Source organism: Muscardinus avellanarius (genome assembly GCF_963383645.1).
Source record: "Muscardinus avellanarius genome assembly, chromosome: 15".
In the NCBI taxonomy this organism is placed as follows: domain Eukaryota; kingdom Metazoa; phylum Chordata; class Mammalia; order Rodentia; family Gliridae; genus Muscardinus; species Muscardinus avellanarius.
In genome coordinates this window covers 86,965,156-86,986,035 of record NC_137801.1, presented here as the reverse complement: position 1 = coordinate 86,986,035, position 20,880 = coordinate 86,965,156, and the positions used below count along the sequence as shown (strand labels likewise).

Below are 20,880 nucleotides of genomic sequence, written 5' to 3'. Positions count from 1 at the left end.
TTCCTGTCTCAGCCTCCTAAATACTGGGGCGACAGGCGGGCGCCACCGCACCCCTGGCCCCAAGAGGCTGGCTGCTCAGCCCTGCCCTTCTCTAGGGGACTCCAGCCTCAGTCCCCAGGCAAACCCAAGCCGGAGACCAAAAGCAATGGTTTATTGAGTCATGTGGCAATGGCGGGTTGTCTTTAAAAAAGAAAGAAGCAGGACAGAGTGAAGCCCAAGGTGGCGGGAGACAATCTGCTCAGGAGACACAGGCTGGGGGCGGAGAGGGGAGCTGGGCTCCAGCAGAGCCCCATTACAGTATGTACAGGCAAGCCTTGGGGCCGACCTCGGGGTCTCCTCGGCGGTTGCAGCAGCAAGCACCTGAGACTTGGCTGGACCTCTGTAAGGAGATGCGCCCGCCATTCCACCTCGCTCTGGCCCGGGCAGAGCCTTCTAGAATGTCTCTCCCCAGATGCCCGTGGCTGGTCTGGCCAAGGGCCCCTGGATAATCGATCACGGGGGTGATCACGGGGCGGGCAGCAGGTAGGGGGAGGGCTCAGCCACAGCGAGACTAGCCCAGCAGGCTGAGCGGAAGGGGCGCAGGCCGAAGAAGGTGACTCTCAGGGAGCCCGGCACGGACAGCGCTGGCCGGAAGCACTTGTTTACAGTCCGCCATGGCTGCAGCTGCGTGGGTGACAGAAGCCAGGGAAGCAGCCTCGTGCGCCCCGGGGGCCCGGGCGGGGCCTCCAAAGCTTCCTCTTCTCTCCTTTGGTCGGTGCCAACCCAGGGCACATTTCTTCTGCGGTGCTGTCTTATTTCGGGGATGGGCTGGTTCTCTTTCCCTGGGACATCAGTCCTCATCACAAGGTCTTTGTCCTTCCCCAAGGTCATCCTGACTTCCAAGGATCCCAAATCAGCCGCCCAGGGGTGAGCTGCAGCGTCGGACTCGTGCTTATTTTTTTCACGTAATAAATAAAGATTCCTTTGCAGGACTCTCTGCCCGTCCCAGGCCGGCTCCTCTGTTGCCTGGTGGCTCCCACCGTCCCCCGAGAGCAGTTACAGGTGGTCAAAGGCCGTGGCGGTGGTGGGGGGCGCGCTGGGCCTCGCGGTGGAACTGTAATAATATGAGGAACCTGTGCGCGTTAAAAGAACAAAATAACAACAGCGGTGGTCAGAGGGGAAACCGCTCCGCGGGTTCCCTGCGTCTGCTGAACTTTAAGACAGCTCGAGTTAATCATTGCTTCCCCTGGCCTATCTGATCATCAAAGATTAACTCCTCTCCCAGCGGTTTCCTCCTTTACTTTTGAGCTTCTGGCCAGAATAAGAAAGCTGGCTTCGGGGCCCCTTCCCGCCCTGGCTGGGGGTGCAGGGGGCCGCCTGGGTGGTCCCTAGCTTGCCCGCACAGTGGCAGGGCCGAGAATCTTCCTCTTCCAGAAAGATTAGACCGCTCACCTCGTCACAGAGGGTCTGGCCTTAAGACCCTTAGCAGGCTGTGAACCCCTGCAGGGTGGGCAGCTTGGGAGGCTCCGGAGGAAGGTGTCCTTGGGCACCTCTGGCGGCTCTCATTCACCCTTTCTGGCTAACCTGAACCCAGAGGTGGCTGGACTTTGTGCACATCTGGCAAATACCTTTTTGGTCAGTTCCTTCCCTCTTTCCCTCCTCCCCTCCCTCCCTCCCTCCCTTCTTCTTTTCATTTCTTCTTTCCTACTTTGGATTGAATTCAGGGACAGTCTACCTCTGAGCTATACTCCCAGCCATTTTTAATTTTTTAAATTCTGAAACAGAGTCTTGCTAAGTTGCTGAAGGGCTCACTAAGTTGCCAAGGCTGGCCTCAAACCTGTGACCCTCCTGGCAACCTCCCAAGCCCTGGGATTACAGCATGCCTGGGTCCTTCCAGTCATTTCTGTGATGCTGGAGAAGAGGTCGAGGGGAAAGGATGGTCTTCGGCTGGCCGCCCTGCCTGGACCACTGCTTGTGTCTGGCTCAAGGCCACCACACGGGGGGCTCCAGCGGGATCCCTGGCAGTCTCCATTTGAGAATACACTTTCCTGAAAACCTCTGTGCAGCCCAGGGGCCCAGGGCAAGAGGGGGTGGCAAGTGGCCCGGCCGCTCAGGGAACTCGCTCACTCACTCTCTGGACCTCCACCCTGAAGGCTGTTCAATTCTCAAGCCAAATATAGGGAACTTAGAGGAACAGGGTTTCTTTGTCGGGGCACAGTGCAGCCATGATTATTTGTGACCCACCTAGATAGGTATGGGGCACTAGGATGACGTCTTTTTGTTGGTGGTGGTGGCGGCACTAGGGATTGAAACCCAGGGGCATCCATTGCTAAGTGGCTGAGGCTGGCCTGGAACCTGCAAGCCTCCGGTCTCAGCGTCCCAAGCGCTGAGATTACAGCGGTGCACCACTAGCCCAGGCTCCAGGAGGGAGGGCCGCCTCTTGCAGGAAGAGCTCTGTGTGCCCTTCAGACAGGAGGCCTCTCCGAGACTATCCTGGTGCCCACCCTAGCTTTCTCAAAACTGGGGTCCTGAATGTCATGCAAAACAAAGATTTAACAGACTGGGCCTTGGGGAGCAGGAGGAAGACCAAAGCCAGGAAGGTGCCAGGGTTTCTGCCTCATCCCCCAAATTGCCAAGCACTTTGCAACTTTCTCTTCTGCTAAAAGTGCTCTGGCCTCTCGGGCCTCAGCCTGGGCTTCCCACGGGACAGTCGGGTGCTCCCGCCCCACACCCCTGCCCTTCCCTCCCAGCACGGGGGCTGTGGGGCTCCCCGGACTTACTCAGCAGGCTGGAGTTGGGGAACCGCCAGGCCTCGCTGTAGGAGGAGTAGGGGGCGTGGCCGTAGCTGTTGCCAGAATATTCGCTTCCTGTTGGAGGCAGAGGTGAGAGGCTGAGACCTGGGGGAGCACCAGGTGGTGCCCCTGGGGGTGCTGGGAAGCAGGGGGCAGGGTTGGGGGCCCTCCATCTTCCTTTGGGAATGCCACCGTGTGGGTCTTTGGGGGAAATGTTCTCTCCGGAGGGCTTGCAGGCACCCCAGGGAGCCCTGGAAGATGTTACCTTTCCCCCAGAAGCTCGAACACGTGCCCAGGGCCACCTGCTAGCCCTGCTGTCTCTGACCCTTGAACCTTCTTGGACCCCAGAGGAGCCCGGGGCGGGGGCAAGGGTTGTAGTATGAGGACTTTTAATACTTAATTTTTAGTTGTTGGGTTTTTTTTTTTTTTGGTGGTGGGGGTGAACCCCGGAATGTACTACCTCCAAGATATACCTCTAGTCCTTTCTATTTTTCTTTTATTTTTAAAAATTTTTGTGGTGGTGGGGATGAAGCCCAGGGGTATATACCTCTGAGCTACACTCCCAGCCTCATTTTTTATTCTTTATTTTGAAACCGGGTCTCACTGAGTTGCAGAGGGCCTCACTAAGTAGCTGAGGCTGACCGCGAACCGCGATCCTCCGGTCTCAGCCTCTCAACTGCTGGGATGACAAGCTGCGCCCCACGCCCGGCTTCCTTTTTATGTTTGAAACTGGGTCTTATAGTCCCTACCTGTGAGGCTTCATGAGGATTAAATGAGACACCACAAATTAAATGCTCAGCACCCCGCGTGGACTAGAAGAAGCACTCAGTAAACATTAGCTTGTTATTATTTTCCTGTGAGACAGGTGTTAAGGTTGGGTGAAGGCTCCATTAGGTCATGGAATCAGTCTTACAGCTGGGACTGAGGTCAGTGGGCGGTGTCAGGGGGGGCTGCTCCTTCTGTGCAGAGCAGAGAACATGTTCCTGGGGCAGGGGAAGGAGGTGGGATCCTCTCCCTGTCTAAGGAGTTGTTGTTGTTGTTGTTGTTGTTATTATTATTATTATTATTATTATTATTATTATTATCAGCAGCAGCAGCAGTAGCAGCAGCAGCAGCAGCAGCAATAGTAGTAGTACTGGGGATGGAAACCAGGGCTTTCTACCCCTGAGCTATGCCCCCGCCTCTTTTTATTTTGAAACAGGGTCTCGATACGTTGCGAGGGTCTTGCTAAGTTGCTGAGGCTATGCCAGATACAGTTTTAGTGTTCCCTGGGAGGAGGCTGATTCCACACTGGCTGCACAGCGAGGGCCCGCCTCGTGTCTTGGCCTCGCCCTACCCACGGTGGGCGCTGCAGCCCCGAAGGACGAGGGCCGCACGGAGAGCCGCTGTGCTTGCCTTCCCTCCGCGGCTGCCCACTCAGTGAACACCCGCCCTTAAAACACTCTTGTGTGTGTGTTTGTTTTGGTACTGAGGATTAGACCCAGGACATTCTACCTCTGAACAGACCTCTCTTCCTCCTTCCTTCCCTCCCTCCCTCCCTCCCTTCCTTCTTTCCTTCTTTCTTTTTCTATTATCTATCATCGATGTATCCTTTATTTAAACAGAGTCTAATTGCTGAAGCTGACCTCCACGCTGAGATCCTCCTGTCTCAGTCTCCCAAGTGCTGGGATTACAGGCATGTGCCACCACGCGTGACATATTTTCTATCTTTAGAAAAACCTTCCTACCCCACAGCCCTCCTTAGCGACCACCCCCTTTCTTTGCCCCAAGATCTCTGCCTTCACCACCACGACATCCTGGGAATAGTCCCCGGGGGGTTTACAACAGAGTTACACCCAGCCATCATCATCATCATTATTATTATTATTATTATTATTAATTTTGAGATATGATTTCACTAAGTAGCCTGGGCTGGCCTCAGACTTTCGATCCTCCTGCCTCAGCCTCCTGAGTGGCTGGGACCACTGGCACCTACGGCCTGCCTTCACCCTCGTACCCCCTTTAAATCAGGCCAGTGCCGGTCCGTACAAATCTCCCCAGTTTCTAACGGGCATCCCAGCGGTCAGCTCCGTGTCCACAAGTCCTGACCTCTTAGCTCGCTCCTCTCCCTGCGCCATGGGGTTCCAGGACGCCCAAACTCCTGGTATGCTTCTGGCCTTCCCTGCCTTTTCCGCTCAGTCTATCTGCCGGCTCCCTCTCTGCTGGACTCTGCATCACGATGAAACACCCCAACTTGGTTTGAGAGCCTTCTGGGAATTTGCACTCATAACCCTCCAGGTAAATCGTCTAACCCCTAAGCATCAAATAACAGCTGTGTGCGATGGCTGAAACGTCTACGCAGGATTCTTTTCTGGCTTTAGACATCTGCCATGTGCCCACAACATATTCAGTGGTGTCTAGTGGCCATTTCAGAACTCTCAATTCCCACCCACCACACGTGACGTCTCTTCCAGCCCTCATCTCCCTCATATATTCTTGCCACCACCATCACCAGGGCCTCGCCATATTGCCCCTCGAACCCATTATCCTCCTGCCTCAGCCTCTCACGTTTCTGGGACTACAGGCATGCGCCATCGCGCCTGACCCGAGTCATCTTTGAAAACTCGACCTGGCCACTACCATCATCTCCTCGTCTCAGAGAGCTTGCTGCTCTGTGACGCAGTCTCCTCCTTTCTGTGTGCTACCATGCTAAGCTGTCTTCCTCCTGCCCCAGGGCTTTGGCACTTGCTGTTCTTTGGGGCCAGGGATGGCCAGCCCTGGTGTGTCACTTGGCTGACCACTTTGAACATCTTCTCAGAGAGGTCTCTCTTGGTCACCCAATCTAAAGTAGTTATCGCCTCTCCCTGGGGCCCTTTGCGACCATCGCGTTTTATTGTCTTCATGCCCCGATCACCATCTGAAATGATGCCCCTTCATCCATAGACTCGCTCACTGTCCGTCCCCTCCACTGCTGGGCTGCAAGCTCTATGACCAGAGAACTCCTGTTCCCATAGTGTCCCGTACGATAGACCCTCTCTGGTATCCGTGAAGTCAAAGAATGGCGAATGGATGGAAAGGCGAAGTACGGACGGATGTGGATGATAGGAGTGTTGACGATGATGGATAGGTACAAAGACAGACACAAGGAAAGATGGACAGATAGATGGATAGGAGAGTGGATGGAAGAAGGGGCAGTTGGGTGGACAGATGGATGGGTGGGTGGACGGATGGTGGACAGATGGATGGACGGATGAACTGATGACATGGCAGGTAGATGGATGTAGGGATGGGAGATGAACAGATGAATAGAAAGATGGATAGATGACACCAGGTATGATGTGCACGCCTGTAATCCCAGTACTTGGGAGGCTAAGACAGGAGGGTCACAGGTTGGAGGCCAGCCTTGGCAATTTAGTGAGACCCTATTTCATAATAAAAATTAAAAAAAACTAAGTCAAGCTGGGGCACGGCTCAGGGATAAATTGACCTTGGGCTCAAACTCCAGTAGCATACACGCAGACGCACGGCAAAAGAAGGATGCAGAGATGAAGAGATGGACAGACGGACGAATAGAAAGATGTGTGAATGGAAAGATGGATAAAAATAGGAGTATGGATGGAAGATGGGAGAGATGGGTGGACGGAAGGACAGATGGTGGAAGGGTGGATGGAAAGATGCGGAGATGAAAGGAGAGATACACTGAAAAATGGACAGGTGGATGGTTGAAAAGATACACGAATGGAAAGATGGATAAAAACAAGAAGGATGGACGGGTGGGTAGATGGATGGATTGGAGGGATAGTGAGAGGGATGGATGACGAATACGGATGGAAAGATGGATGAATGAAGGGATGAAGGGATGGTCATATGAAAAGATGGGCAGAGAGGTAATGAGTGGACGGACGGATGGACGGAGGGACGGAGGGAGGGATGGATGGGCGGGTGGGTGGGTGCATGCACATATCTGAAGCTGTTGTTTCTGCTCTGATACTGATACGAGGGTCACTGCGTTGGCAAGACTGAAACAAGAGCAGGGAATCAGTGCCGATTTTCTAGGCCGTGTGTTTATTTCCGGTGTGGTTGGAGGCAGTGTGGTAAAGTGCTAAGCGCCCTGGATTTGAAATCAGATCTGTCTCAACAACTCAGGCACTCGGGATTGTTTGACCCTGAACACACCTTTGCTGGGATTACAGGTGTAAACCTCCATGCTTGGTCAAAAAGAATTATTTAAGAATAATTAGTACTTGGGAGACTGAGACAGGAGGATCACAGGTTCAAGGCCAGCCTGAGGAATTTAGTGACATCCTCAGCAACATAATGAGACCCTGCTTTAAAATAAAATAAAATAAAATAAAATAAAATAAAATAAAATAAAATAGAGCTGGGGGTATAACCTGAAGGTAGAAAGTCCTTGGGCTCAGTTCCCAGTGCTCTTCCCAACACACACACACACACACACACACACACACACATCATTTGCCCATGGGTATTTCTAGGATTTAGGTGATTCACTTAAAAACGATTCCATTTTCTGAAAACTGATTTGCAGGTAACATCTTGCCACTGGCTAAGGCCAGGCCCTTCCTTTCCCCAATTCACCTGTAGTCAGTGTGTGTGTGTGTGTGTGTGTGTGTGTGTGTGTGTGTGTGTGTGTTTCTCTACCACACCCAAACCTTCTGGAATCAGTGAGGGGGCCTTCCATAGGGGCCCGAGCCCTCCAGCTACCTCACAGCCAGACTCTGGCCCCAGGAACCCCTTGCCCAGTTGTGGCCCTCAGGGAGCGATTCGTAATTAAGAGAAAACCCTTATGCTTGCCTTCTCTCCGTCTCTGCTAGGCCTGAGCCGGCGGCCGGGAAGGTGGAAAGGCTGGGAGGGATGGGGGAGCAGACTGGAGTCTGGGATTTTGATTGAGAGACCCCATTATCCACACTCTTAAAAAAATAACCGAATCTTTTCCTTTTTTATCTTGACCAATCTCATTTCACGCTCCAGAAGAGGAAAGAAGGGAGGGAGGGGAGGAGGGAGGGAGGGAGGCCGGGGCCAGGAGGGAGAGAGGAGTCAGTAGTCTGTATTTTTAACGCTGCATTAAGCACATCGCCACGGTAACCGGGGCGGCAACAAGTGCCAGCTCAGCAGGTTCTCAGGAGCGCCAGCCTCCTCCTCTCCGCTGCCCAGGAGAGCCGGGCCCACCGCCTCTGCACCGGCGCCCCCGCGGGCTGGCAGGGGTGGACTCCTGCTGCAGGAAGCAGGATGTGCCAAGCCTCTGGGGTCAGGGCCAGGGAAGTGGGCCCGGGGTGGCAGGGGATTTGTGCAGGCCCAGAGTTCAGAGCCCTCCCCAAACCTGAAGCCACCGGGACCACCGTGGCACTGGGACTGGGCCAGCTCTACCCCGTCCGCCCCAGGGTCTTTGCCACAGGGCTCCGGACGTTCCAAGGGAGACTTTCTCTCTTCCCATTGTTCTCACTTGTCCAGACCCTGACATTCTGGGTCGCCGTGGGATGGGAGGTGCCAGGCGACCAGGATTCCAGACAGTCCAGATGACCATGGGACCTAGCAACCGCCTCCTCATCACCAGCTCCATCCGCTGTCATCGTGGCCATCAGCTCAGCCCTGTACACGTGTAGGTCTGTCTGTCTGCCTGTCTGTCATCTGTCTCTCTTTGTGAGACTAGGGGCTGAACCCAGGGGTGTTTCACCTCTGAGCTATACTCATAGACCTATTTTTTTCTTGTGTGTGTGTGTGTGTGTGTGTGTGTTACTGGAGATGGAACCCAGGGGCATTCTACCTCTGAGCTCCACCCTCAGCCTCACTTTTTATTCTTTATTTTGAAACAGGGTCTCACTGAGTTGCAAAGGGCCTCACTAAGTAGCTGAGGCTGTCTATGAACCACGATTCTCCTGTCTCAGCCTCCCAAATGCTGGGATTACAAGCGTGCGCCACCACGCCCAACTTCCTAGACCTATTTTATTTATTTATTTATTTATTTATTTATTTATTTATTTATTTTGTGGGGCTGGGGATGGAACCCAGGGTTTTTCCACCTCTGGGCTACAGTGCCAGAACTATTTTATATTTTATTTGAAAACAGGGTCTCACTAAGTTGCTGAGAGCCTCACTAAGTAGCTGAGGCTGGCTTCGAACCTGCACAATTCTCCTGTCTCAGCCTCCCAAGCGCAGGGATTACAAGCGTGCGCCACCGCGCCCGGCTACACCTACTTTTTAAAATTATCATTGGAATTTAAAACATTGGAAACGAGGTCTTGCTAAGTTGCCAAGGCTGGCCTCCAACCTGCGTTCCTCCCTGCCTCTGCCTCCCAAGTACTATGATCATCACAGTGGTCAAGCACTATGATTACAGTTGTGTGCCATCCATCCTACTGGCACACCAGTAGCACCTCCAGAAAGAGAAAAAAAATGGAGATTCCTCAGATTTAAGTCACGGGGCGGCCTCTGAATGCTGGAGGGCCAGGCTTAGTTTGGGGCCCAGGTGTGGGACTGGTCCCTTGGTCAAGTTCCATTCCTAGTACCCACTGGATCAGTGGAAGACAGCGGGAGCTGGGATTCGAACCCAGGTCTGTCAGCTCCTCCCTTCTCATGGTGGGAAATGTGGGAGGTCGGGGGAAGAAGGAGGCTGAGCTGGGCAGGGTAAGGAGGAAGTTGGGCCTGGGGCATTTTCTCTAGGTGTCTAGAAGGTGCCCCTGCGCGCCATCCTCCAGGGTCCCTAGAGATGGGCCTGGCCTGTCTCTGCCCCGCCTCCCTCTTTGCGGTGCCCCCCAGGCTGCCTCCTTACCTGCCACCATGCCTGCGATGGCAGAAGAGGCGTAGTTGCCCTGCCCGCTGGTGGGGATGTGGGGCGGGTATCCGGGCAGCGTGGGCCCCACCATCTCTCGCCCTGGAAAGACAGGGGGCAGTCACGAGTTGCTCCACAGAGGCCCCTGTGCTCAGCAAGTCTTCCTTCCTGCCATCCTCTCTGCCCAGAGCCTTCCTCCAGCGCCCTCCACCCCCTCCTCGGAGCCCACGTTCCCGTCTCCTCTGGGGACCGGGGCTCCCAAGCCAAGAACACTCGTTTTACGCTCCCATTTGCCCCCGATTCTCCAGTCGTTTCCTCTGAGTGAAGGCTATGTTATCTGTCTCTGAGTCTCCACCAACCCCGCCACACACACCCCAACATAGCAGCGGTCTAAATAAAGTTATCAGAGGCCACGTGGCGTGGAGTATTCCTTTCTGCTCTGGCTCTGAGCAGCCAAGAAGAGGGCTCTGTGCTGGAATGGCCGAGGTATGGCCCTCTGGTCCGCCACTGTCCGTTTAGGTCTGGGGCAGACATTACTAATCAACTGCTATTCCCTTTCCCTGAGCCAGACAGGGAGCTCTGACTCTTCATCCTGGCCTTCCAGCTGGACATAATCTATCAATCAGAGTTGCAAGGGCTATAGAACCTATTGGGTATCCCTGACCTAAAAGAAGATGTGGCTGAAAGATATTTAGCTTTTGCACGCGACGGCAAACTGCACATCTCTTAGCTGCGTTTGTTTGTTTGTTTGTTTGTTTTTCTTCTTCTCCTTTTTTCCCTTTTTGTATTAAGGGGCATTCTACCTCTGAGTTATACCCTCAGCTCTATTTCAGTTTTGATTTTGAAACAGGGTCTTGCTAAGTCGGCTCTGTCTCTCGTCTATCAGGAAGTCAAAGCTTCCTCCCCACACAGGAGACTGCACCTGACCTGGGACCCCTGGGATCCCTCGTCTGGCCTCCTCTCCCCTCACCCCTACGTTCTGTGGGTCAAGGCCGGGATCGCCTCCCTGCAAGGTTCTTGCCGAGACGCGCCCAGGTGTAGGGATTAATAATGCCATGTCGCCCTCAAGATGTTCTGGCTGAGTGACACATCACTGGTCACCCAGACTCTTGGTGACGTTGACGGTTTCTCAGTCAGCCGTCCTGACATTGCGGTGGGGCTGCCTGGCACGGTAGGAAGCCTAGTTGCATCCCCGGCCCTGTGAGTCCTACCTACCCCATGTGACGACCCCGAAATACCCCTGACATTGCTGTATGTCCCCACCGGCGAGGGGGGCAGTGCTGCTGATGGCCCCGCTGTGTCAGACTACCTGATTCCCATGCCTTCCACCTCTTTCTTCTCCCAGGACTCACACGGGCTCCCTGCGAGCTCCTGCCCACCAACTTACCAGGCCCCGCTTGTCCAACTCCCCCCACCCCCGGCTCCCCCAAGGTCCTCAGACCTCAGCCCCTTGGAAGGGCACCACTAAGGATGGCTGGGAACACACCTCCATAAAGCCCAACAAGCTGTCAACACCGCCGGGACAGTCTCTTCCCCCTTACTCCAGAGAGTCCCCGAGGACAATTGGTTCATTCAACAAATACTTACAGCTCAAGTACCATGTCTGAGCGCCTGGGGAGACAGGTACGGCAGCGAGCCAGAGGATAATTCAGCAAAGCCACGCACTAAGTCAAGACGGGGTGTAGGCCTGGACGGGCATTAGAGCCGAGCCCACGTGTCAATGAGTGAGCGAGGCCTGGAACGGCAGCCCCTGCTCTTCCTGGAGACTAAGAATCAGAGGACTGGGGGTCCTCATCCTGCTTCTACAGCTAATTTTCCGTGTGCCTTTGAACAACCGTGTGCCCAAGCCAGTTTCTTGCCATGTAAAATGGGAAACAATTAATCTTACACACCTTGTTATGATCACTCTGAGGTTATCAAAAGAATTCAAAGCCAGGTGCACGCCCACGGGTGCAATAGCACATTCTAGAATGATTCCAGGTCAGAGAAACCCCTATAGAACAAGCCCTCCGTGAAGCAAGAGGGGCTCATTACTCGAGACCGCGTGAAGGTTTCGAAACCCCCGTGCACCACCCTCTCATTCCTTTGAACTGTCGCAGTGCCCGGCTCTGACTGATGCCGGAGTGAACGCGGCTGGATTCTACAGGTGGGCGCTGGTCATCGGCCCGGGGCCCCCCAGGGAACAAAGGAAGGGTGAGAAACACGGGGAAGGGAAAAGCAATGTCGTACTTAGAAGAAGGAGAAACCGAAGCCTGAGCTTCGTGTGAACAAGGCTGCAATATGGCGGAACCTCACTGGGCGCCCCTGGGCCCAGGAAGACTACCTGGCCACGAGAGGGGAGACGGAGGGGAGGTGTGGGAGAGCAGGAGCACGGCGGATGGATGGCATGGTAGGAGAGATGGAGGGGTGTCAATCGCAGGCCTGCCTGAGACCTCCTTTCCTCCCCTTCCCTACTTGAAGAGAGACAGAGACAAACAGAGAGACCGACTCCGGATTCAGGCCGGCCCATGAATACGGGACAAATTAATTTCTCCAAACCTCATCTCAGCTCTCACACGAGGAGCTAATTTGAGTGACAGCTCGTCACGGAGGTCCACTCTGCCTCCCGATTGGCTGGCAGGGCTTCCTGGTGTACCGTGTTAAGGAGGATCCGGAGGACCCGTTTGTGTCTACCAAGACTGGGCGAGTGGCGGGGTGAGTTCAGGCTCTCGGTACCTGTTTGCTAGTGCTGGCCCTGGCAGCTCGGGGCCCCATGCTCCCCATCCTCCTGGCCTCACCCTGCAGGCTCCTGAGCTGTGCTGCTCAGCGGGCGAGCTCTAGGGCCACAGTGCAATTCACGAGTGTCCCCGGAGCCCGCCCCAGGAGCCCTAGCGCACACCCTGCTCTTGCAGATGGATTCACTGCTCTTCCTCCCCTTTTTCTCTGCTCCTGGTGGGGTAGAGATTTTGGAGTTAAATACTATGGCAGATCCCCCTAAAAGTTCTTTTCCCATGGAACCTGGTCCTCCTGGAAAGACTGGCAGAACTTTGTCCAGGATGGCCCTCGCCCGAGCTCCCCTGTCAAGAGACCGCGCTCGCTGCCCCACAGAAGGCTCTGCTCCAGTTCCTCAAACTATTTTAGCCTTGGGCTAGCGGTGCAGCTCAGTGGTAGAGTGCTTGCCTAGCATGAGTGAGGCCCTGGGATCCAACCCCAGCAACACACACACACACACACACACACACACACACACACACACACTCACACACACACACACACACACATAAATAAAAATAAATTTCTAGCTGGGTGCGGTGGTGCACCTGTAATTGGGGGGCTGAGATAGGAGGATCCCAGGTGCCAGGCCAGCCTCAGCAACTTAGCGAGACACTGTTTTAAAATAAAAACGGCTGGGGGTGTAGCTCAGAGGTAGAATGCCCCTGGGTTCAATCTCCAGTGCCAAGAAAAAGAAAATATTTTTTTTCTTTTAGAAAACCAAGAACTTGGCTTCGTCCTTAGAAACTGAACAGAAGCCATGAGTTTGAGACGCCCCGGCGTGCCCATGCCCTCTTTCTACTGTTCCTTTTTTTTTTTTTTTTTTTTGGTGGTACTGAGGATGGAATCCAGGGGCATTCTACCTCTGAGCTACACTCCCAGCCCTATTTTTGATTCTTTATTTTGAAACAGGGTCTCACTGAGTTGCAGAGGGCCTCACTAAGTAGCTGAGGCTGTCCGCGAACCACGATCCTCCTGTCTCAGCCTCCCGAATGCTGGGATGACAGGCACGGCCCACCACGCCTGGTTCTACTGTTCCATTTTTAAGGCTCTTCATCATAAACTTATCTTTGCTGTGTATCAACTCCTTGGCCCTCAAATATACTTCCAAAGTGGCCCGATTTAAAACCTTGACCTAGGCCTGGGTCCATGTGGCTATGAAGTGGGGCTCTCTAAGAAAACTCTAGCACCCCAGAACTCTAGGTACATATCCACGTGGTGCTAGAGAGCAGACCCAGGGAGCCATGCGCGGGAGGAACGATAGGAAAGGGTGGTGCAGGCGATTTCTTTTGCCCCTTTGATGTCTGCCCTCCACGCAAGCCCTTCTCAACTCCTTATCTCGTTCCGATAGCAGGGAGAATTATGGCAACCCAGACATCTCGTTGGCAGGACTGAAGATAATTTTGCACAGAAGGATGGAGGAGGAGGTGGACTCTTTGATGATAAACCTTAACTGCAGGCTTTCTTTTATTTTCTGCTTTTTTTTTTTTTTTTGGCACTGGGAATTGAACCCAGGGGTGTTCTACTTCCTATCTCTACCCTCAGCCTTGCCCTCTTCTTTTTTTGTATTGCTGGGGTTTGAACCCAGGGCCATTCTACCTCTAGGCGACACACCCACCTCTTTATGTTTTTGTTTTGTTTTGTTTTTAAACAGAGTCCCACAGGTTGCTGACAGTCTCCCTAAGTTTCTGAGGCTGGCCTCAAACCTGCAATCCTCTGGTCTCAGTTTCCTAAATACTGGGATTACAGAGGTGTGCCACCATGCCCAGCTCTGTTTTTTATTTTGAAACAAGGTCTCCCTAAAGTTGAGGAGGGTCTCCCTAAGCTACTGAGGCTGGCCTGGAACCTGCGATCCTCCCGTCCCAGCCTTCCAAGTACTAGGATTCCAGGCATGCACCACTGCTCCTGGTATGCTCTCAGACTCTTGAAATTGTTTCTTTTCTAATTTTGCTCCGCCAGGGCTTGGCCACATGCTGGGTATTCCGGTCTGAGGTCTGATCATGACTGGAGGCCTCAGGTTCCCGGTGTAAGGCTCTCGGGCCAGCATGGACCGTGTGGTCCCCTGAGCCACAGTTCTGGCTTGCTTCCTACTCTGGGCTCCCCGCCTGGACCCCAGTCCCTCCAATCTGAGCCTGCGTATTCGGCCACCTGGATGACCACCCGGTGCCTGCTGCCAGTTGTGCTGCCCCACGGGCTGCATCACCTCCCAGTCCTGCAGCTGCCCCGGAGAGGGGGCCATGTTCCCTAAGAGGACAGCTGGCTGAGGTCGGGAGCATCAGCCCTGGCCGGGGCAGGTGGACAGGGAGGCCGGGGAGGTGAAGCGTGGGGCCTCAGGTGAGGGCTCTGGCTCTGGGGTCTCAACTGACACGCCCCCAGCAGCATCACCCGCTTCATCCACACCCCCGCTCCTTACCTGCCAGGCGCCCATCCCCAGGCCTGGCCTGCCATTCCCACGAGACACTTGCCCGGTGGACCAGCCCACCAGCAGCCCCCAGCCTGCCGGCCCTCCCGTCTCCCCGCCAGCCCATTTCCTCTGGCTGACATCATCGCACTCAGCTCAAGGTTTTTTTCCCCCCTCTTTTAATCACTTTGGTCAAAACAAATGACCCATCTCTGCTGACTTCATCCTCTTGAAATTTCGAACTCCGAGTCAACCCCCCATGTCAGCTCCTTAAACAGTGCCTCTCTGTGCATACGCTGGGCGTCCGGCTCTACCAAGAGTCCCCCCCCCCCCCGTTAGGTTTGGGGAGGCACAAGGAAGACAGACATTTCCAGGTGCCAGACAAACAGAAAGTGCAGAGCCGGTGCTGGGAGCGCACCGTGGACGGGACTCGGAGGACCCGCTGTCCCTCTGTGATGGCTGAGGTCCCAAGCCTCTGGTGAAGTGGTTTTCAATCCAAGGGCATTCTCGGGGTAGGGTCCCTACTTCAAACAGAGCAGCCCTGCACAGTCTTGCTGGGATACCTGGCTTCCATAAAGGGTCAGATTCCAAGGTGACTTGTAACATGTTTGAAAATCACTGACCGGCCAGAGGCCCGACTGCTGTCCCCGCCCAGGTCCCCTCCCCAGCTCCACTGGTCTCTGCTCTTAGCACCCTGCAGTAGCTTCACTGGGAAGCAGGGGCTGGAGGTAGTCTCTCTGGTACAAAATGCCTGTACGTCTGTCACAAAGGAGACTCCCAAAGGCTTCTTCCCCTGCTCCGGACCCCCCAGGCCCCCGACTGAAATAGTCTCATTTCTGTGAAAGCCCCTCAACGATTCTTAGGAGTCTGTGACTCCTAAGCTACTGCTCAGAGCCTGGCTGGCCGGGAGTCCTGCTGTCGGGGAGACCCAGCTCTGTCTAGTGTACCTGAGGCCTGGCTTTGGGGCGCAGGCCCAGCCCTAGCGTGCGGGACTCCATGCGCCCTAGAGACTCTGGCCCGGGCCTCCGTATAAGGAGAAGTTTGCCCTCAACTCTTTCAAGCTTTAGGCGTTCGGAAGCACAGGAGGTCCCTGCTAGGACCGCCCCGTGGCCACCTCTCCAGCTGCTCAGTCTCTAGTGGGCTGTCGTTTTGAAAGATGCCTGGGGCCCAGCGTGGCGGGCGCGCTGGTCATCCCCGCACTCGGGAGGCTGAGACAGGAGGATCGCGGCTCGAGACCAGCCTCAGCTACTTAGTGAGGCCCTCTGCAACTCAGAGAAACCCTGTTTCAAAACAAATAATAAAAAATAGAGCTGGAGGTGTAGATTGGCGGTAGAATGCCCCTGGGTTCTATCCCTGGTACTGAAAAAAAAAAAAAAAAAAAGGAAAGAAAAGAAAAAGAAAGAAAGAAAGAAAGAAGGAAAAAAAGAAGCTTGGGTATCTTTCTCGGTGCTGGGCTCAAGCTGGCAACTGGGCTTTAATGTAGTTACACCGAAAAGGTGTAGATGGAACTGGTCCTCATTCCTTTTCAGAAACTTGATACATAGACTTACAGACCTTCTTCCTCCAGATTCCTCTCTGTTTATTTGGGACTTACTAGGATTGAATTTAGGGACACTACCTCTGAGCTACACCCTCAGCCCTTTCTTTCCTTCCTTCCTTCCTTCCTTCCTTCCTTCCTTCCTTCCTTCCTTCCTCCTTCCTTCCTTTCTTTCTTTTCTTTCTTTCCAGAGTCTTGGTAAGTTGCCGAGGCTGGCCTCCCAGCTGCGATCCTCCTTTCTCGGCCTCCCAAGCCTGGGGTTAGAGGTGTAAGCCACCGCCCCGGCGCCTTCTGTATTTGCTTTGCTTCTTCTTAAGCCAAGACCAGTGTGCACAGCCTCCAGCTCCTTGCCTGAGGGTCCCTGTTGTTCTCGGGGTGACACACGCGGCTTCCTGGCACCCCATCGCCTGCCTCTTCAGAGTATGACCTGGCCCTGAGGCGGGGGCCTCCACCGGGGCGAGGGAGGCTGGACCCACCCGCCCGCCCGCACCTCGGGCCGGGACCTCCCCGTACCTGAGAGCAGGGCCTGGCCCGCGAACTGCCCGTACACGGAGGCAGCCTGGGGAAAGGCATTGAAGGGCGGGACCGAGGCGCCGGCGGGGCCCCCGGAGCCCACTTGCTGCAGGTCCAAAAAGGCGGAGCTAGATAAAGAGGAAGGGGTGGAGCTAGAACTGGGCAGCTCAGGGGTTTCCTGCTTTATGGCGAAGGGTGAGAGAGGATCTGCCGGAGGGAGGGAGACAAGGAGAGAGAGGGTGTGAGATGGCCGGGCGGGGACATGCACAGCCGGGATGAGATGCGGGTGCTGGCGGGCTGTGGGGCCCCGGGGCCCTGGCTGGGGCGGAGGAGGCCGGCTGGCCGCGCCCCCTCCCTGGAGCACCTGCGCCTCTCCACGCAGCATGGCCTGCGGAGCCCCAGGAGTGGGGAGGGCGGAAGGCACCGACCCCTGGCCCACCTGGAGGCCCCACCATCACAGCCCACCTGTCCTCTCTAGGAAGCTGGGTGGGGGGCAGACACCTTCCTCCTGGCAGCCGCCACCTGTCCCTCCCCCTGCCCCGCAGCCGCCCTCATGGCTGGGCGAGATGGCCCATGAGTCTGGGGCATCCTACCTGTAACCACCGGGTAGGTCTGGTGAGCGGAGAGGTTGCGCCCCAGGGGCGTGTTGGAAGGGGTCAGGCCGGCCTTCCCATCGTCCAGGGTGCTGTTGAGCAAGGGCAGCGGGTACAGGCCCTGGGAGACAAAGAGAAGTCAGCGGGGCAAGGAGAGAGGCTCTGGGCCAGTCGGCCTTCTCTGCGCTTGGCGCCCCTCATCCCTCTCCTTCCTGGTCGCGCTCCGTGCCACCCAGCATGTTTGGGTAACGGGTTCCCACCCTCCAACTCAAAACCCTGTTGTCCTCCTTCCAGTGCCAGCTGAGGGCTTCCCCTTCCGTTCCCAAGAATTCAAGGTTGGCTCGTGGCACGGGAGCCTGGGTACTGGGTACTGGGCTGTGGCACGGCTAGACGTGGGTCTCCTGTCTGTTCACATGATTTGGGCCTGGAGCACAGGACGGTCCACTGGCTGGACGGGTCAGGGCCCTGCCCTCTACTATTAATGTCTTCTCTGGATGGGAAATGCAGGCATAGACCGGTTAAGACACTCACTGCCTCGCCTGTAATCCCAGGATTTGGGAGGCTGGGGCAGGAGGATCGCAGGTTTGCAGCCAGCCTCAGCTATTTAGCGAGGCCCTCCGCAACTTAATGAGACCTTGTTTCAAAAACAAAATACTAAAATAGGGCGAGGGTGTGGCTCAGAGGTAGAATGCCCCTGGATTCAGTCACCAGTCGCATATGTGCACACACAAATAAGAGATACGAAAGGAAACTCATCCCTTCCCGTTAGGGGTGGGACTGGCATTCAGACCCCTGTGCCCCTGTCCAGACTTCAACTGCTGCCCTGAACTGGATGGCCCTTACCCTTGCAAAGCGCTCACAGGAGAGCTTGGTCTCGGTTGTCATCATTGAGCCCCCCCCCCCCCCAGTAGCCTCTTGACATGGGCAAGCAAGGGTACCTCTGTCGTATACAGAGTCCACACCCCAGAGGGTACGTGTGTTAGTTGTGGCTATCAAAGCACTCAACCTAGGACTTCAGAGGCTGACTCGGACGCGCTGTTCCCTAAACGGGTGGACGTATTTACTCTCTCTCTCCGCAGCCAAGCAAATAGAAGCATGCAGACTCGGCTTGACAGATACTTGGGCTTAATTTTGCTTGAAAAAGTCTTTAAGAGGTACTTGGCGGTTTTCTTCCATCAGATCTCAGTTTAGTCTCCTACTGGACACACCCACGCCCCCAAGCATGGCAGGGCTTACGGTGCTCCTTCAGAAAGTACTCTCCCTCAGCTACAGTGAGGCTGTCTGTGACGGCCTCAGCTACTACCTCAGCTACTTAGTGAGACCCTGTTTCAAATGAAGAATTTAAGAGCAGGGCTGGGGGTGTAGCTTGGGGTAGAATGCCCCTGGGTTCCATCCCTAGTAGCACAAATAAGAAAAAAAAAAGTACTTGCTCAGCCGGGCGTGGTGGCATACACCTCGAATCCCAATCTTTGGGAGGCTGAGACGGGAAGATCACAGCTTTGAAATCAGCAACTTAGCAAGACCCTCCGTGACTTAGTAAGACCCTGTTTCAAAATACAAAATAGAAAGGGTGGGGGTATAGCTTGGAAGTAGAATGCCTCTACTCCCAAGTAATCCCCAGTACCCCCAAAAAAATGAAGAGGCAAAAATGTGCTCAACGGAAGGCAAAAGCATCCTCTACCCTCCCCACGACTCCCTTCCTCCAGGGACAGCAAAAGCACAGTGCCCCACATACGGGTCACACACATCCCGGATGCGCCGAAGGAAACATTGGGCAGAATCAAGATGAAGGAACGCGCCGAGGTTGGTTAGCAGCTCCGCCGACGGCCGCCGCCCTCCGCGCTTTCCACGAGCCGGGCCTCCTGGGAGCCGCGGCACTTTCTGTTTGCACGCTGGGCACTTTTGGAAGCCGCAGTCAATTCCGGAGGCCACCAGGGCGCCATCAACAGACAGCAGCAACTGCTAACTAACTGGCGCTCTGGTTCTCTGCCTTCTAGGGGGGCCTGCTTGGAGGCAGGGTGGATTGCTTAGCAGCTCGCCTGGTTTAATGATATTGAACAAAATACCTAATTTCTGGAGTGTAAGAAAAGTTTAAAATGCCTACAAATATTTTGATTTGATATCATATATTTGATCAAAATCAGTCCTTCCTTCCTTCCTTCCTTCCTTCCTTCCTTCCTTCCTTCCTTCCTTGGGGCACCTCTACCTCTCTACACATACAGCCCTTTTCTTATTTTATTTTTAAATTTTAATTTATTATTATTATTATTTTATTTTATTTTTGGTGGTACTGGGGTTCCTGGAAACCCTTCTACCTCCAGGCTACACTCCCAGACCTATTTTTATACTTTTAAAAAAAAATTTGGAAACAGGGTCTCTTAAGCCAGCGAGGCTGGCTTTGAACCTGCACGATCCTCCTGTCTCCGCCTCCCAAGCATGGTATTATTTTATTTTAAAACAGAGTCTTGCTAAGTTGTTGAGGCTAGTCTTGAACCTGCGATTCTCCTGTCTCAGACTCCCAAATACTATGATTGCAGGTGTATGCCTCGGTACCCAGCTTCAAAATCCAATTTTTTTTGTGTGTGGTACTAGGGATGGAACCCAGGGGCATTCTACCTCTGATCTACACCCCCAGCCCTATTTTTTATTCTTTATTTTGAAACAGGGTCTCACTGAGTTCCAAAGGGCCTCACTGAGTAGCTGAGGTAAAAATCCAATTTCTATTCTACAATCCAGACATCCCGTGAAAGAAAGAAGAAAGAGACAGGCAGAGTCAGACGTTTTGGTGATGTTGCGGTATATGGCTTAGGTAGCTCAGTGCTGACTGGAGTTTTCGGGGTACTCATCTTAATGTGGGGCCGGGGAAGCACGATGCTTCAGAACCTGGGCGGGCTAGAGCTGGGGTTGTATAGTGGCCTGCCAAGTGGCGCCGTGCACACAAAGCCTGAAGTCTCGACTTTCTCGCTGCCGTACTGGAGACCGTGATCTACGTCACTGACTGATGTAAAGATTAAAACGAGACACTGTACAGAGCGCGGCATGCCTGGTGACGGAGGACTCAGTCAGTAAGTAGGACTCGCGCCGATCACCCAGGCCCTCTCCCGCGTCTCCCCCTGCACCCCGGTGGATGTCACAGCCAAGGCTGATAAAATCGCTGACGCGGGCTGCCTGGCCAGCTGTGGGCTGGCGGGGGGCCAGCAGCCCACTGGCCACTCGCAGTGGTTCAGTGCTTATTGGGAAAGCCATTGTCCTGCCAGATCTGCCTTTTCTTTTTGTACTGGGGATTAAACCGAGGGGCGTTCTACCCCTGAGCTGTGTCCCTATCCCTTTTTTTCTTTTAATTTTAAAACGGGTCTTGCTAAGTTGCTGAGGCTGGCTTTGAACCTGCGATCCTCCTTTCTCAGCCTCCCAAGTACTAAGAGTAGCGGTGCTGACCATGCCAGGCCCCAGCAGACCATGCCAGGCCCCAGCAGGTCTTCAAGGACTACGTACAGCTCGCGTCACTTTGGGATCAGATGACAGTGTGAGCCAGGGGGGGCAGCAGA

The 20,880-nt window shown here is 54.5% G+C and overlaps 1 protein-coding gene across 1 annotated transcript in view; it reads right to left on the bottom strand.

The window, feature by feature from the left end:
- Positions 1 to 1,035: 1,035 nt before the first annotated feature.
- The window catches only part of PAX8 (paired box 8), a gene marked incomplete at both ends in the record, with an annotated part of 68,046 nt that continues 48,201 nt past the window's right edge, over positions 1,036 to 20,880 (bottom strand). The window contains 5 exons of the mRNA XM_080711436.1: positions 1,036 to 1,112; positions 2,760 to 2,876; positions 9,541 to 9,642; positions 16,743 to 16,949; positions 17,336 to 17,456. Of these exons, the coding sequence (XP_080567562.1) occupies positions 1,036 to 1,112; positions 2,760 to 2,876; positions 9,541 to 9,642; positions 16,743 to 16,949; positions 17,336 to 17,456 (624 nt within the window). The remainder of the gene's footprint in view (positions 1,113 to 2,759; positions 2,877 to 9,540; positions 9,643 to 16,742; positions 16,950 to 17,335; positions 17,457 to 20,880) is intronic.